At 37.5% G+C, this 17,609-nt stretch overlaps 1 protein-coding gene across 1 annotated transcript in view; it reads left to right on the top strand.

The window, feature by feature from the left end:
• CCDC7 (coiled-coil domain containing 7) overlaps positions 1-17,609 on the top strand; it is a 431,686-nt gene that overhangs the window by 45,044 nt on the left and 369,033 nt on the right. Inside the window, exons 6-8 of the mRNA XM_082742485.1 lie at positions 845-865; positions 1,181-1,213; positions 7,971-8,137. Coding sequence (XP_082598611.1) covers positions 845-865; positions 1,181-1,213; positions 7,971-8,137 — 221 coding nt within the window. The remainder of the gene's footprint in view (positions 1-844; positions 866-1,180; positions 1,214-7,970; positions 8,138-17,609) is intronic.

Genomic DNA, 17,609 nt, shown 5'->3' with positions numbered 1-17,609 from the left:
TATAAATAAATAAAATCTTAAAAATAATTTACATTTTTTTACACAATTTTACACAAATTTACACAAACAAATATCTTTGTTTAGGTGATGCTGATGCTTCTGACTGTGGGACCACAATTTTTGAATTATTGCTTGAGAGTTAGTGTGGCAGAAGAGAGATTTTAGAGTAGCCTGATTTTTTTAGTTGAGCAACTTTTTTTTTAAACTGCCTGAATGAATGTAGTAATATTTTTCTTCAACAAAGTGGTTAAAGACTTTTACCTGGATGTGACAGAATAGGCTTGTATTTTGTGTGGCAAGCATAATCATTCTAACATTACATTTTCTAAGTGTTAAGTGTTGGTATTTTGGATATTTAATTTTTGTCACAATCTCCCAAACCATTTTTTTGCATTTTCCATTAAAAGTATCAGGTAATAGTATAGTATTTTATAGCTTGATTTTTTTAGGCCTGTTATCAGAGCAAAGTCATATTGAAGAGATAATGTTCTTATGATAATGCTTTTTATTACCATACTCTCTGTTATATGAAAAAAATATCTTCCAAGAGGACTACTAATTTTTTTCTTTACCTATATTAAGAAAATATATGAAATCATATATGTGAATTATTTTGGGCTATCCTAATATAGATCTATAGAGATGAAAATTTTTCTAGAATTGAGTTATCTATGCAAGATATACTAAAAACTGTAATTATGAAAATTATGATTTTGGATTATAGATTTATAGTTCTAGTAATTTGTAATTTGCATTTTTCTGGTTGAGAATTATAGAGGTATCACATCATACACTGTGAGGAATTCTTATTTTTAAATGTTTTAATTAAAACTTTATTTTCCAGATTTTGGAATCTCTTTTTAAGGTATGTTTACTATATTGCAGTTTAAGCCTACTAACATTTAGTACAGAAATACATATTAATGGGGAAGAGGTTCCTAAGCTTTGAGGAAATAAAAAGAACTCCCAAACTTGCTACTATGTATATTTAAAAAATGTTATGTTCGAGCTGTACATTGCATTAGCTCCATTCTGAACCCTAGGTTAAACGATAATGATGTTGGTTCAGGGTGAATATTTCATAGATAACTCACACACACATACACATACAAATGCACTCATGTCTACCCGTATGTTTGAGTAGCTTGCCAATAAGTATTTCTTTTTCTTTTTTTTAAAGTGGTTTCAGCGACAGGTCAATCATATGGAAGAGGTAAGTATAACATTTCTTAATTGTAAATTAAATTATTTTGTCTCATCTGAAAATCTATTTGAAATAAAAAAATTTTGAATAATCATTATTTATAATCTTTTAATTTAGGTAGAGAAGGAACAAATGGGTAGAGCAAAATGTTTCTCAGTGATTACATATACATTCCTACGTGTATCTGGAATGCTCTTTTTGACACATTCTTTCTCCTAAAATTAAATAATGGAAATTTAATTATCATTTTTACTAATTTACATAAAAGAATGACAAGAGAAAACTTAGCAACTTAACTTAAATATTTCTCCTGTATTTAAAAAAGGATGTATAATATATTTACTTATAAAATTATATTTGGTTTTCTTTAAACTTAATGTTATTTTAATGATTTTATTTTTAGATTTTCAGATGTTTTATGACCATTTTGAAAGCTAGTAGTCTCTAATCTTAAGGGTTTTTAATTCTATTTTGGGAAAGAATTTATGCTATTAATATAGCAGAATGATTCTAGAGTAGCCTCAGTGATTTATAGAATGATTCTTGTTCTCCATTGGTTGTGCTTCTGGTTTAGTCCAATTAAGTACCACTGAATCCCAGGCACTTTAAATAAGTTCATTTATTTGGGATATAAAATTAAGAAGTAAAGATAGAAATTGTAACTGTTTCCTAGCACCCTCTTATTTTACCTTTGGCTCCAGAGTAGAATTTTATGGTCTGTATATACCCTTTGCTTTAGGATAGATACGGCTGACATTGGAAGAGTGTTAGTAACTCTTCTTTGCCTATGATAGATGGGTCATTATCTTTCCAGAGATGTAGGGTTGCAGTGAAGTCCACTGTTCTCCCTTCTTATAAAATGTATACTTTGCAACTTGAACAATCCAGCTTGTTTTCTGCCTTCTTTCTTTCATCTTGCTACTTCTTTTTATTCTGTTTTATACATGGATTTGTCTCACTTTCTTCTTTTTGTACCTAATCCTGTCAATATGAAGACCTACCCCAAATCCTAGCCTCTCAGTTCCTTGACTCCCCATCTCCCCAGAACTAATCTCTTTCTTTACCTTTGGCCCTCACTTCTAGTGATACTCTAGACCTTATCATTAACAAATTGCTTTATTTTAAAATCACTAATTCAGTCAACTTATTCTTGAACTACATATTTTTATCTTATCAGTTATTATTTACATACTATTCTGGCCACTCTTTGACTTTATCAAGACCATTAGTTCATTTATACCTTAACCTTCCTCAAGTCTTTTTTACTCATTTTTCTTTTCAGCTTGGAACATATGTCCTTAATAACAGTGAATTTCTTAACTTCCTACTCTTCTTTATCTCTTGCTTTTTTCATTCACTAGCCTAAAAAATTTAGCCTTGAATAAATGCAGTTATTTACTCTTTGGGCCTTTAGCTTAGCTGTGAAACACTGATGAAGAAAGTGACACAGTTATTCAAACATAATTATTCCAAATACTGCCTTGCAATTCCTTTGCATTTCCAAAATGAATTTCAGTCCTTTTCATCCATCATCTCAATCCCACACTCCCTCTGTCCCATTTTCATTTTCACTGTCAGCCAGTTACTTAAAATGCTTGAAATGCAAGCCACTGGTTAGAACTCCTTCAGTTTGCTACCAACAAAAATTTCTTTATATCCATGCTCATTCTATCTTTCTTTGCTCTCGTTAAACAGATATTTTTCTTCTTTCTACTTAAGATTCATTCTCTTACTTGTTTTGGGTCTTAAGAAATTTGATCAGTCATTCTCTCTTATATACTAAACTTTTCCTAATCAATTGTGTCATTCCTTTCAGGTTTACATATGCTCATATCTCTCTAATTGATGTAGCATTCCCTCCAGTTATAGGCCTATTTTTCTTTTGCCATTCATAACCAATTTTTAAAAAACTACTTTGTATGCATATTTGCTTACAAGGGAAATAATTATTAGATATTATTGGGGATAAAGGCACAACCCAAGATTTATAAAAGAGAGAAGAGAAGGGGCACCTGGGTGGCTCACTTGGTTAAGTGTCTGCCTTCTGCTTAGGTCAGGATCTCAGGGTTCTGGGATCCAGCCCCGTGTGGGGCTCTCCATTTAGTGGGGAGTCTGCCTCTCCTCCCTCTCCCTCTGCTCCTCCCCTTGTTCTTCCTCTCTTTCTCAAATAAATAAAATCTTTTAAAAATTTTTTTAAAAAAGATAGGAGAGAAAAGCTTTGCAGATAGTTTAGGAACAATGAAACTAGTTGAGTTTTTTATAAAAAAAATTGTTAACTGGTAAATACACACTTAGTGAGGAGGTTAATCTGGGCATTCTGTCCTTGAAAGAGCCAATTACGGCTATCAAAATATTTAGAGTTGTCTGTGGATTTCTATAAAAACTTTAACAGTTTAGCTTAGGGTCATAGGGTCATAGGTTCAGAGATAAATTTGTTTGATATCAGTTTACTATATATACTCTTCTTCCAAAGTATTCTCAGTCTACCCCAACTGGATTCTTTCTCCATAACAAAGAAAACATTCTGTGTGGCTCTCTGCAGTTTTTATGTTGTTAAATTCAATATGCAGTTTTCTTTACCTCAGCCATAGTTGACATTGTTGATCATTTCCTCATTTTAAAAACACTATTTCTTTGAATTTTGGGAATTATACTTTCCTGGCCATTGTTTTACCTCCTTAGCTGTTTCCTTTATAGCACCTTCCTTTTCTAAACAATAAATATTGGAGTGCTTTGAGATTTCATTCTATGCCTTCCTTTTTTCCCCCTTTACTCTAAACTTCCCTAGGCAACCTCAACCAGTTTTTTCCATTTAAGAATTACCTTTATAATGGTAATTTAGAAATAGACACTTCTTGCTCAAAACAGTTTTCTGAACTCCTCTGGACTATTTCACCTCAAACCTAATGAATAAAAACTAAGAATTTTTTTAAAATTAACATATAATGTATTATTTGCCCCAGGGGTACAGGTCTGTGAATCATCAGGCTTACACATTTCATGGCACTCTCCATAGCACATACCCTCCCCAATTTCCATAACTCAGCCACACTATCCTGACTCCCTCCACCCACCAGCAACCCTCAGTTCGTTTTGTGAGATTAAGAGTCTCTTATGGTTTTTCTCCCTCCCAATCCCATCTTGTTTCATTTTTACCTTCCCTACCCACAGGACCTCCTGCCATGCCTCTCAAATTCCTTATATCAGAGAGATCATACGATAATTGTCTTTCTCTGATTGACTTATTCCGCTCAGCATAATACCCTTCTAGTTCCATCCATGTCATTGCAAATGGCAAGATTTCATTTCTTTTGATGGCTGCATAGTATTCCATTGTATACACACACCATATCCTATTTATTTATTTATTTATTTGTTTGTTTATTTTTTTCGTCTTCATTATCCATTCATCTGTTGATGGACATCTAGGTTCTTTCCATAGTTTGGCTATTGTGGACATTGCTGCTATAAACATTCAGGTGCACATGCCTCTTTGGATCATTACATTTGTATCTTTAGGGTAAACACCCAGTAGTGCAATTGCTGGGTCATATGGTAGCTCTATTTTAAACTTTTTGAGGAACCTCCATACTGTTTTCCAGAGTGGCTGCACAAGCTTGCATTCCCATCAACAGTATAGGAGGGTTCCCCTTTCTCTGCATCCTCACCAACACCTCTCATTTCCTGATCTGTTAATTTTAGCCATTCTAACTGGTAAAACCAAGAACTTTTTACATTTAAACTTTTACCTCTTCCAGTATTCCCTATCTTAGTGAATGGCAGTAGTATTTATCCTGCTTGGTAAATGAGAAGTGTGGTGATTTACCTTGACAACTCAATTTCCTAATATTCAGTACATTCCTGAGTCCTTTTGATTTTATAAACTAAATAGCTATCATGCATGTCTATTTTTCTCTGTATCTACTATCTACACCTTAGTGCCAGTTATTGTGATTTCTGGTATTCCTGAAATCCTGATTTATACATTCATGTTCACCAAGAGGAATCTTCAGTAAATACCTAATCTAGAATCTAAATTTTTCAGTTTTTAGATCCATAATTAATTCTTTTGAATAGTTACTTAATTTGGTGTATCTGATACATTGCCTAAGTATTTGTATTATCTTCTGCCTTTTGTTGAGTGCTTCTTAAAATATATTTGTTGGATCATGTTTAAATATCACCCAAGATACCTATTACAAATGCACATTTCAGAATTCCAAGTCAGACTTACTGAGTTAAAGTTTTCTTGTGTGTTTAAGTTAGGAATCTGCCTTTTTAATAGGATTTGTTAGAGGATTATTATGTACACTAAGATCTGAGTATTGTGGAATAATCTCATACTTATTGCTGACACATTTTATTGTTAGTACATGCTGGTGAGGTTTTATATGCTTGTCATCAGGTTGCATTAACAAGGTACATGTGAAAGCTTTCATAATGTATGTGAACCATAGCAGAGAAATGTATAGCATATAGCCTATGAGCTTCAGAGTTGTTCTGCTGGAACCTGTGTCCAGTATGTCTCTTTGATGAAATCTTATAGCCTATAATCTTATCGTCTTTTCCACATCCCTTTAGTTCTCTGACATCATTTCTTCTCCCAGAAAGTACTTATGTTTAAATTGAATTCTTAATGAGAAATACAGGGTAGGGATGGATCAAAAGACAAGAACTACACAGTAATCTGAATAGGGAAAGTTTAACATAAAGAATTATTATAACAGGAGAATACCTATAAAGTAATAAAGACAACTCTAAAAGATACAGGGATAGAGGGTATAAAGAGCAGCCTCTACTGATAGGATGGAAACATAGCACTTAAGGAAGGAACAAATGTCAGCCCTACCCTAACCCTCTCCCTAACTCAGGAGGTCCACACCTTGTGGACCACTAATGTCCACACCTTGTGAAGAAGGAGCAGCTGTCACCACAAAGTGGCAGAGAAGTTTGCTGGGGTGCCATGTTGGTGGAACTGGGATTTACTGGGAAGCTGACCATGATGGCAGTACATTGGTGCTATGGTGCTAGGAAAAGCCATCTTCCAGGGAGATAGTGTACCTCTAGCATACCACAAGGGTGGTATGCTGGAAAGTTTCCCAGAGGGAGGTTCTACACTGGTAGATTTTGCTAAGAAATTCTGGGAGAAGCTGCCAAAGCGAAGTCATGCTAGGGACCTTGTGAGGAAGATACATATGGGGGTGGGGCTGTTGAAACTTTCTGGGCTGAGCTTTACTAGGTATACCTTGCAGTGTCCTCAGATTAAGCAGAGAAAGATGGCAGACATAGGAATAAAGCTTCTTCTTTCTGTAGTGTCTAGGACCCTCTATTAAAGGGTTAACATGATACCTGTCAAGAGAGAAATGTTCCACTATTATTAGCAGGACAATGAAGAATGGATTTTTAGATGAAAAGCAATAAATTGATAACTGGCTATTGCTACATCACTTTTAAACTCCATTAATGAATTGGCAATATATCTGATACACCAAATTATGTCCCCTCTTTGGGATCATGCCTTTGTCCATAGAGTTTCTATACATCTCCTATTTCCCTTCCACCTGTTCCGCATCCCTGAATTTCAGACTTCTGGTTCATTGCCCGGGATATACTTCCTGCTATTATATCCTAATTCCATTACAAGTAGGTGTTACTAAATGAAGTCTGTTTTAAATCCCATTGCTAGAATTTCTTTTTGCTAGGTTTTAGGCTACGTCTTGATGGCGATGATGACGATGACTCCTCCTCCTCTCTTTCTTCTCCTTCTTCTTTTCTTTTCTTCTTCCTTCTCCTTCTCCTCCTCCTTTCTTCTTCTTTTTCTTTCCTTTTTTCTTCTTCTTTTTCCTCCTCCTCTCCCTCTCCCTCCTCCTTTCCTCCACTCTCTCCCTTTCTTTGTCCTCTTCTTCTTCTTCTTCTTCTTCTTCTTCTTCTTCTTCTTCTTCTTCTTCTTCTCCACTTTCGCTCCCATCATTAAAGTTGGCAGTGTATATATACATGGGTGAATCTCTGCCATTTTGTTAAAAAAGAAAATTTTTTTTTTTTTGCTACTCTGCTTGTTTGTGTCTCCATATTATTGGCTGTTTCTGTGTTTCTTTAATTGTGCTTTTTTTTTTTTAAGCTGGGAGGCACTCATCTTGCTCAGCTTTGTTTAAGCAGAGTTAATACTTAGAATATCAGTTATGGTCTATCATATTATTCTGTGGATCTTACTGATTCTCCTGATTCCTCATTATTCTGTAGGTTGGCCTATTCTAAAAGTCTTGAGACACCCAAATGGGTCTTAGTTCTTCCCAAACAGACCAAGGAAGGCCAGTTTCATAGATTTTTATATATTAACTTCTGGGAGTTAATAGAAGGTATTACTTTTGAGAGCAAATTAATGTCTTTCCATATTTATCTTAAGTAAGACTATTCTTAGGATTTTGGGGAAGCAATTACTTTAGAATTCTCTTGTAAGTATTTTGAATTACCCTTAAATGATCCTGTTTCAATTGTTATGGAACTTGTTTAAAATTCTTATATATTAAAATAATAAACCGAAGATTGGATTTGAGTTTTGACATGTAAGTCAACACTTATCTATAATTCTGTTGTTAGGTAATTACTCAAAATTATATTTATGAAATAGCAGTATTTGATTATAGCTATAGATAAGAGTATTATAAAAGTTATTTAAATACAGGAAATAAACAAATGATGAAATTTCTCTGAGGTATAGGAGCAAAATGGGTATTTCCTAAGTAACTGGCTAATCTTACCATTTTAGATAAGTAAAGATCAAACCTTTTTAGAGGCAGAGTGTCCAACTCCTGACCAAACAGTCACTTTAAGCATTGCACAAGTAGTAAAGCAAGTGCAAAAACTAGAAGAACTGAAAAATCTCCTCCAACAACGGACTAAATGCTCCTCAAGAGCCCCATTGTCTAAAGCCAAGTAAGTGAAATATAAGAGTTAATAGAATTTGAAGCAATGAGTGGCTGTATAATTAGTAATGTGTGTAAGATAATGGTTCAGATATTATACTGTACATAAAGTTTCTAAATCAAATCAAATAGGCAGCTTGCTCTATGTGAAATTTTGGTTTTAAATTATTTTTATTAGCACATAATGTATTAGTTGCCCCAGGGGTATAGGTCTGTGAATCGTCAAGCTTACACAATTCACAGCACTCACCATAGCACATACCCTCTTTGATGCCCATAACCCAGTCACCCTGTCCCTCTTCCCCTTCCCCCCCAGCAATCCTCAGATTGTTTGTAAGATTAAGAGTCTCTTATGGTTTGTCTCCCAAAATTTTTAATAGTTTGAAATGGCACTGTCCAATCAGTAGTCACTAGTCACATGTGGCTACTAAAATTAAAATTGAGTTCATTTAATTAAAAAATCAATTCTACTGTTATGTGAGCCACATTTCAAATGCCTTGTAGCCAATGGAATTGTTGTTAGAAAGTTCTATTAAACATGGCTCACTTTGAATATCTGGGTTTAAAATCTTCCCTCAGTTTGATTATGTAGCTTCCTATCCCTATATCCCAGTTTCCTAATAAATAGGAAACTGGGATATCATTAAATAATTAATTGTTTATGAACAGTATTATTAAAAATTTCAAAGGGACAGGGATATGCTCCAAAGAATAATTTACTATTTTTCAGTTGAGAAAAACCTTTTTTTTTTTGACAGATGGGAGGAAGATTCAAATAATGATTATAATGATAGTCCTATTAACTGTTAACACTCACTTTTGATAATTGAGGTTTAGCTGTCTTAAAATTAAATAGATGAATAAGTTATCATCACAGAATTCCTTTCATGACTTTTATTCCACCTTACACAGTTACTTTTTCTTTTTTTTTTTTGTGGTGAGAACACTTCAGATCCACTCTCTCAGCAAATTTCAAGTATCCAATAGTATTGTTAACTGTAAACACCAGGCTGTTCATTAGATCTCTGACTTATTCAACTTTTGTTATTTTATTTTTTATTTAGTGATTATATAGTGATTCGGCAGAATTGTTGATACATCACCCAGTGCTCATCACAGCAGGTGCATGCCTTAATCCCCATCACCTCTTTCAGCCCGCCTCCCATTCTCCTCCCCTCTGGTAAACATCAGTTTGTTCTCTGTAATTAAGAATCTGTTTGTTAATTTATTTCTTCCTCTCTTTTTTCCCACTTTTGCCCACTTGTTTCTTTAATCCACATGTATGTGAAATCATATGATATTTGTCTTTCTGCTGAGTGACTTATTTCCCTTAGCATTATACTCTCTAGCTCCACCCATGTCATTGCAAATGGCAAGATCTCATTCTTCTTGATGGCTGAGTCATAGTCCATTGTGTATAAATGTAACACTTCTTCTTTATCCATTCATCAGTTGATAGACACTTGTTCTGTTTCCATAATTTGTTTATTGTAAATAATGCTGCATAAACATTGGTGTGTATGTATCCTTTCATAGGATAGTTTTGTTTTAAACTTTTTTTATTTTTTTAAAGATTTTATTTATTTGACAGACAGAGATTACAAGTAGGCAGAGAGGCAGGCAGAGAGAGAGAAAGAAACAGGCTTCCTGCTGAGCAGAGAGCCCAATGCAGGGCTTGATCCCAGGACCCTGGGATCATGACCTGAGCTGAAGGCAGAGGCTTTAGCCCACTGAGCCACCCAGGTGCCCCTGTTTTTAACTTTTTGAGGAACCTTCATACTGTTTTCCAGAATGCCTGCACCAGTTTGCATTCCCACCAACAGTGCAAGAAGGTTCCTCTTTTTCTGTATCCTTGCCAACACCTGTTGTTTTCTGTATTGTTAATTTTAGCTGTTCTGACAGGTGTGAGGTGAAATCTCATTGTAGTTTTGATTTTTATTTCCCTGATGCAGAGTTATGTTGAGCATTTTTTCATGCGTTTGTTGACCATCTGGATGCCTTCTTTGGAAAAATGTTTGTTCATGTTTTCTGCTCCTTTGTAAATTGGATTATTTGTTTTTTTGTCTGGTATGGATTTGTATCATTTCTTTATATATATTTTGGATACTAATCTTTTATCAGATATGTCATTTGCAAATATCTTCTCCCATTATCTCTTGCCTTTTAGTTTTGTTGTTGTTTCCTTCACTGTGCAAAAGATTTTTATTTTGATAGTTTATTTTTGTTTTTGTTTCACTTACCTCAGGAGATATATTTAATAAGAAGTTGCTGTGGCCAGTGTCAGAGACATTACTGCCTATGTTCTTGTCTAGGATTTTTATGGTTTCAGGTCTCATATATAGGTCTTTAATCCATTTTGAATTTATTTTGTGTATACTTTACAGAAGTGGTCCATTTTCAGTCTTTTGCATATTGCTGTTCATTTTCCCCAATACCATTTGTTGAAGAGACTGATTTTCCCATTGGGCATTCTTCTCTGCTTTCTTGAAGATTAATTGACCGTATAACTGTGGTTCATTTTTGGGCTTTCTGTTCTTTTCTATCGATCTGTATGTCTATTTTTGTGCCAGCATCTACTTTTTTGGTTACTGTAGCTTTGTAATATAACTTGAAGTGTGAATTTTGATACCTCCACCTTTGTTTTACTTTTTGAAAATTGCTTTGGAAATTCAGGATCATTTCAGGATCATTCCATATAAATTGTAGGACTTCTTGTTCTGCTGTGAAAAATGTTATTAGTATTTTTTAAGGGATTGCATTAAATCTATAGATTGTTTTGGATATTATAGACATTTTAACAGTATTTGTTGTTCCAAACTATGAGCATGGAACGTCTTTCCATTTCTTTGTGTTGTCTTCAATTTCTTTCATTAGTGTTTCATAGGTTTTCAGAGAACACATCTTTTACCTCTTTGGTTAGGTTTATTCTTAGGTATCTTGCTATTTTTGGTGCAGTTGTAAATGGGGTTGTTTTATTAAGTTCTTTTTTTGCTGCTTCATTGTTAGGATATAGAAGTACAACAAATTTCTACATAGTAATTTTGTATCCTGTAAGTTTATTGAATTCATTTATTGGTTCTAACAGTTTCTTTGTGGGGGAGTCTTTAGGGTTTTCTATATAGAGTATCATGTCATCTATAAATATGAGAGTTTTACTACTTCCTTACCAGTTTTGATGTTTTTTTTTTTTTTTTTTTTTTTTTTTTAGATTTTATTTATTTATTTGACAGAGAGAGAATCACAAGTAGGCAGAGAGGCAGGCAGAGAAAGAGAGGAAAGCAGGCTCCTGAGCAGAGAGCCCAAGGCAGGGCTCGATCCTAGGACCCTGAGATCATGACCTGAGCCAAAGGCAGAGGTTTTAACCCACTAAGCTACCCAGGCACCCCAGTTTTGATGCCTTTTATTTCGTTTTGTCATCTGATTGCTGTGTCTAGGTCTTCTAGTATTATATTGAATAAAACTAGTTTAGAGTAGACATCCCTGTCTTGTTTTTTTACTCTCAGTTTTTCCCCATTAAGGATGATATTTGTTGTGGGTTTTTCATATATGACCTTTATTATATTGAGGTATATTCCCTCTAAACCTACTTTGTTGAGGGCTTTTGTCATGAATGGATGTTGTACTTTGTCAAATGCCTTTTCTGCATCTATTGAAAGAATCATATGGTTTCTTTATCCTTTCTCTTACTGATGTCATGTATCATGTTGACTGATTTGTAAATAGTAAACCATTTGTGCAACCCAGGAGTAAATCCCACTTGAGTATAGTGAATGATTTTTTTTAATGTATTGTTGGATTTGGTTTGCTAGTATTTTGTTGAGGATTTTTACATTAAAACTCTTTGGGAGTTTTGATTACTGATTCAATCCCCTTGCTGGTAATTGGGTTTATTCAAATTTTCTATTTCTTCCTGCCTCAGTTTTGGTAGTTTATATGTTTCTAGGAATTTACCATTTCTTCTAGGTGGCTCAGTTTGTGGGCATGTAGTTTTTCATAATATTCTTTCATGGTTGTTGGTATTTCTGTGGTGTTATTTGTCTTCTTTCATTTGTAATTTTGTTTGGGTCCTTTCTCTTTGTTTTTTTTTTCTTTTTAAGTTTTTAAAAAAATTTTCACCATAACAGTATTCATTATTTTTGCACCACACCCAGTGCTCCATGCAATCCGTGCCTCTCTAATACCCACCACCCGGTTCCCCCAACCTCTCACCCCCCGCCCCTTCCAAACCCTCAGACTGTTTTTCAGAGTCCATAGTCTCTCATGGTTCACCTCCCCTTCCAATTTCCCCCAACTCCCTTCTCCTCTCTAACTCCCCTTGTCTTCCATGCTATTTGTTATGCTCTACAAGTAAGTGAAACCATATGATAATTGACTCTGTCTGCTTGACTTATTTCACTCAGCATAATCTCTTCCAGTCCCGTCCATGTTGCTACAAAAGTTGGGTATTCGTCCTTTCTGATGGAGGCATAATACTCCATAGTGTATATGGACCACATCTTCCTTATCCATTTGTCCGTTGATGGGTATCTTGGTTCTTTCCACAGTTTGGTGACCGTGGCCATTGCTGCTATAAATATTGGGGTACAGATGGCCCTTCTTTTCACTACATCTGTATCTTTGGGGTAAATACCCAGGAGTGCAATTGCAGGGTCATAGGGAAGCTCTATTTTTAATTTCTTGAGGAATCTCCACACTGTTCTCCGAAGTGGCTGCACCAACTTGCATTCCCACCAACAGTGTAAGAGGGTTCCCCTTTCTCCACATCCCCTCCAACACATGTTGTTTCTTGTCTTGCTAATTTTGGCCATTCTAACTGGTGTAAGGTAATATCTCAATGTGGTTTTAATTTGAATCTCCTTGATGGCTAGTGATGATGAACATTTTTTCACGTGTCTGACAGCCATTTGTATGTCTTCATTGGAGAAATGTCTGTTCATATCTTCTGCCCATTTTTTGATATGATTATCTGTTTTGTGTGTGTTGAGTTTGAGGAGTTCTTTATAGATCCTGGATATCAACCTTTTGTCTTTGTTTTTTGATGGGTCTGGCTAGAGGCTTAGGAATTTTATTTATTTTTTCAAAGAAGAAGCTCCTCTTCATTTTATTTATCTGTCATTTTTCCCCTTTGTCTGGTTTTGGTTTTTTAGATTCTATATCCTTTTTTTTTTTTCATGAGGCTGTAGGAGGTTTTTACTTTACAACATGACATCCAACTTCCCCAGGCCCTCTTGAGTGTTGGGAGTCCCCTTCAGCCATGGGGCCAGTCCCTTGCTCCTACATTCACTCAGGACTCTATGGAGGGCTGCACTAATAGTGTCATGGTGGGAGAGCAGGGGTCAGGCTGAGACTCAGAGTTGGAGTTGGGGCTGGGCACAGGATCCTGATAGGGGTGGGATCAGATCGATGGTAAAGGCTGGCCACAAGTCAGGACTGGCCTTGTGATGAGGCTTAGAGTCAGAAGATATGACAGAGTCAGGGATGAGGGTAGATTCAGAACCAGAAATAACTTTGGGGTAGGATTAGGGAGGGAGTATTGCACAGAGTGAGGGTGAGGACTAAGGCCAGAGCTGGTGTCAGTGCTGAGACCCAGGCCAGAGCCAAGAACAGAGAGCATCAGCATTCAGGAGGGAGACATGCTCTGGCCTCAACATTGAAGCTGGGTTGAGGCCCTGACCTATGGTGGAAGCTACACCCTCACACTTCCACTTGTGCTTGGTGAGGCTAGAGGCTTGTCAGAAGCCTTGCCACAGAGCTGACAGTGGTAGGGGCACACTCTCGAATGCATATGCAGGTGCTGCAGCAGCAGGGAGGAGCTCTCCCACTGAAGGCCTTCAAGAGTGGGGACCGGCATTGGTCCATTTGTTGGTGGGGCTTCGCAGGTGCTGAAGCAAGTTGGAGCTCTTGCTGAAGGTATTGCGGCAGTGGGGACAGTGGTAGGGGTGCTCTGCCGCGTGTGTGTATCTCTGTGTGTGCACTTGTGCGTGCACAGGCACTGGCATTGTGGCAGTGCTAAGCTCTGGCCGAAGGCCTTGCTGCACTGTAGGCATGGGAACTGCCAGTGTGCAGTTGCAGGTGCATGAACAGTGCTGAGCACTGCCTGATGTCCTTGGTGCGCACTGGGCACTTGCAGGCTGAGAGCTGCTGTACATGCGCAGGTGCTGCACTAGCAGCAAGCCATGCTCAATGTCTTGACACACATGGGCCAGTGCTGCAGCTTCTTGTGGCTGTGGCTGCCTCAGTGCTTCAGCAGTGTGGAGCGCCAGCTTAAAGGCTTTGCCGCGGAGGGTGTTCATTTTGGGCCACCTGCCAGCACGGTTGCTGCAGTGCTGTACTAGCATGGTGCCATGGCCAGATGACTTACTGCAAGTCTGGCAGTGGCATGGCTTCTTGCCACTGTGGGAGCAGCAGTGCTAGCTCAGTCCAGAGCAGTGGCAGGAGGTTCGACCATAATCGGGGCAGGAGAAGAGTGGGAGAGGGCTGGCAGGTGCAGGGAGCACTATGGGGCTAGTGGCCAGGACCTTGGGTATAGTAGTAAATTTAGATGAGAGAGGGGGTTTCAGTTCTAGGGCTTTGGTGTGGTTGAGGTGCACACTGGCTCAAGAACCAGGGGAACAGGGGCACCTGATTGGGTTAGTTGGTTAAGCATCTGACCTTGGCTCAGGTCATAATTTCAGGGTCCTGGAATCACAAGGCGGGGAAGTCATCTCCCCTCTCCCTTTCCCGCAGTCCCTACCCCTGCTCCTACTCTCTCCATCTCTTTCAAATAAATAAAATCTTAAAAAAAAAAAAAAAGCACCGCAGGGACGGGATTGGTGATTTCTGGTTCAAGGTGGAAACTTGAAGATATGGGGTCAAAATTTTAGAGATCTTGGTCACAGTCCTGAGATGGAGTGAGCTTCAGCATCAGGGTCTAGATCCTCAGAGACAGACTCAAGCTTTGATATCATTTATTTCTGCTCTCATTTTTATTATTACCTTCCTTCTGCTGGTTTTGGGTTTTGTTGTTCTTTTTCTAGCTCCTAAGGTTAGGTTGTTTATTTGAGATTTGTTGTTGTTGATGTAGGACATTATTGCTATAGACTTGCCTCTTAGAACTGTTTTCGCAGTATCTGGAAGGTTTTGGACACAGTACCTGCCAGTTCTTTTGTTCCTGGAGGGGTCTGTGGACACTGCCTGTCTGGGATATGGTGGGAGCAAATAACCTCCCCACTGGGAGCCCCAGGCACTCTTAAGATCACTGTTTCCATGCTGTATGTTCACAGGCTGTTGACCTTGCCTTTTTTCCAAGAGTAACCTCAGTGCCCTCTAGGGTTTCCCCCAGCCATTGATCTTTAAAATTCCAGGTTTCAAGCACCACTGGTTGCAAAAATTCACAAAATTCAGCCCCTCTTGCTTTTCAAGGCAATTGCTATTGGGATTCATCCTCCCCATATGGGCTCTATTCTGTCTCTTGGCCTGCTCTATGACTGCAGCTCCCTACCCACCACAGGGCCACAATTTTTTTTTTCTCCCAAACCATATCTCCTTTCTTCTACCTTCTTTGATGTGGCCTCTTCTCTACATTTAGCTCTAGAATTTGTTCTGCCAGCCTTCTGAGGGTATTTAGGATGATTTGATTGTTACCTAGTTATATTCATGGGATCAGGTGAACTTAGGGTTCTCCCACTCTGCCATTATCTTCCAAGCTTTCTAGCATCATTCTTAGGGGCCCTAGGATTTTCAAAATATTAAATGAGCATTGGCTTAACTCAAAGTCACCATCTGCGTTAGCCCCTAACAAGAGAATCAGCTTTTGTTTGAAGCTTTTGACTTCTCTCTAGCTATGAAAGCTTAGGCACCATCTTCTCCCAATAAAAGATTGTTTTGTCTACATTGCAAATCGGTCATTTAGTAGGTACTCTCATTAATTATCTTAGCTAGATCTGAGTAAGTTGCCACAGTTTCTGTATTAGCACATGCTGCTTCACCCTTTGTTTTCATGCCATGGAGATGGCCGCTTTTCCTTAAACCTTGTGAACCGAACTCCAGACTTTTCTTTTTTGCAGCTTCCTCATCTCTCTCAGCATTCATAGAATTGAAGGTTTAGGGCTTTGCTCAGAATTATGCTTTGGTTTAAGTAAAAAATGTGGCTGGTTGGATCTATCCAGACCAGTAAATTTTCTCTGTATTAGCAATAAGACTATTTGCTTTCTTAATCATTTGTGTATTCACTGGAGTATTACTTTTAATTCCCTTCAAGAACTTTTCCTTTGCATTAAGAACTTGGATAACTGATGCAAGAGATCTAGCCTTCAGCCTCTCTTAGTTTTTGATGTACCTTCCTCACTAACCGTAATCATTTCGTTTTAAATTTCAAGTGAGAGACAAGAGACTCTTCCTGTAGATTGAACATTGAGAGGCCAATATAAAGCTATTAACTGGCTTAATTTCAGTATTGTTGTGTCTCAGGGAGTAGGAAGGCCCAAAGAGAGGGAAAGAGATAGAGGCTAGTTGGTGGGGCAGTCAGAGCATACACAACAGTTTTGTTAAGTTTGCTGCCATATATGAACATGGTTTATGGTACCCCCAAACAATTGCAATAGAAACATCAAAGATCAGTGATCACCGATAGCCATAACAAGTATAATAATAATAATGAAAAAGCTTAAAATATACTGAGAAGTACCAAAATATGACACAGAGACATAAGGTGAACAGATGCTATTGGAAAAATGGCATCGATAGACATTTTTTTTTTTTTTTAACTTTTTATTTTTTATAAACATATACTTTTATCCCCAGGGGTACAGGTCTGTGAATCACCAGGTTTACACACTTCACAGCACTCACCAAAGCACATACCCTCCCCAATGTCCATAATCCCACCCCCTTCTCCCAAACCCCCTCCCCCCAGCAACCCTCAGTTTGTTTTGTGAGATTAAGAGTCACTTATGGTTAGTCTCCCTCCCAATCCCATCTTGTTTCATTTATTCTTCTTCTACCCACTTAAGCCTCCATGTTGCATCACCACTTCCTCATATCAGGGAGATCATATGATAGTTGTCTTTCTCTGCTTGACTTATTTCGCTAAGCATGATTCGCTCTAGTTCCATCCATGTTGTCGCAAATGGCAAGATTTCATTTCTTTTGATGGCTGCATAGTATTCCATTGTGTATATATACCACATCTTCTTGATCCATTCATCTGTGGATGGACATCTAGGTTCTTTCCATAGTTTGGCTATTGTGGACATTGCTGCTATAAACATTCGGGTGCATGTGCCCCTTTGGATCACTACATTTGTATCTTTAGGGTAAATACCCAATAGTGCAATTGCTGGGTCATAGGGCAGTTCTATTTTCAACATTCTGAGGAACCTCCACGCTGTTTTCCAGAGTGGCTGCACCAGCTTGCATTTCCACCAACAGTGTAGGAGGGTTCCCCTTTCTCCACATCCTCGCCAGCATCTGTCATTTCCTGACTTGTTGATTTTAGCCATTCT

This window comes from Mustela nivalis (genome assembly GCF_964662115.1).
Source record: "Mustela nivalis genome assembly, chromosome: 7".
Taxonomy (NCBI): Eukaryota; Metazoa; Chordata; class Mammalia; order Carnivora; family Mustelidae; genus Mustela; species Mustela nivalis.
The sequence above is the reverse complement of the archived record's forward strand: the minus strand, read 5'-3'. Positions and strand labels throughout refer to the sequence as shown.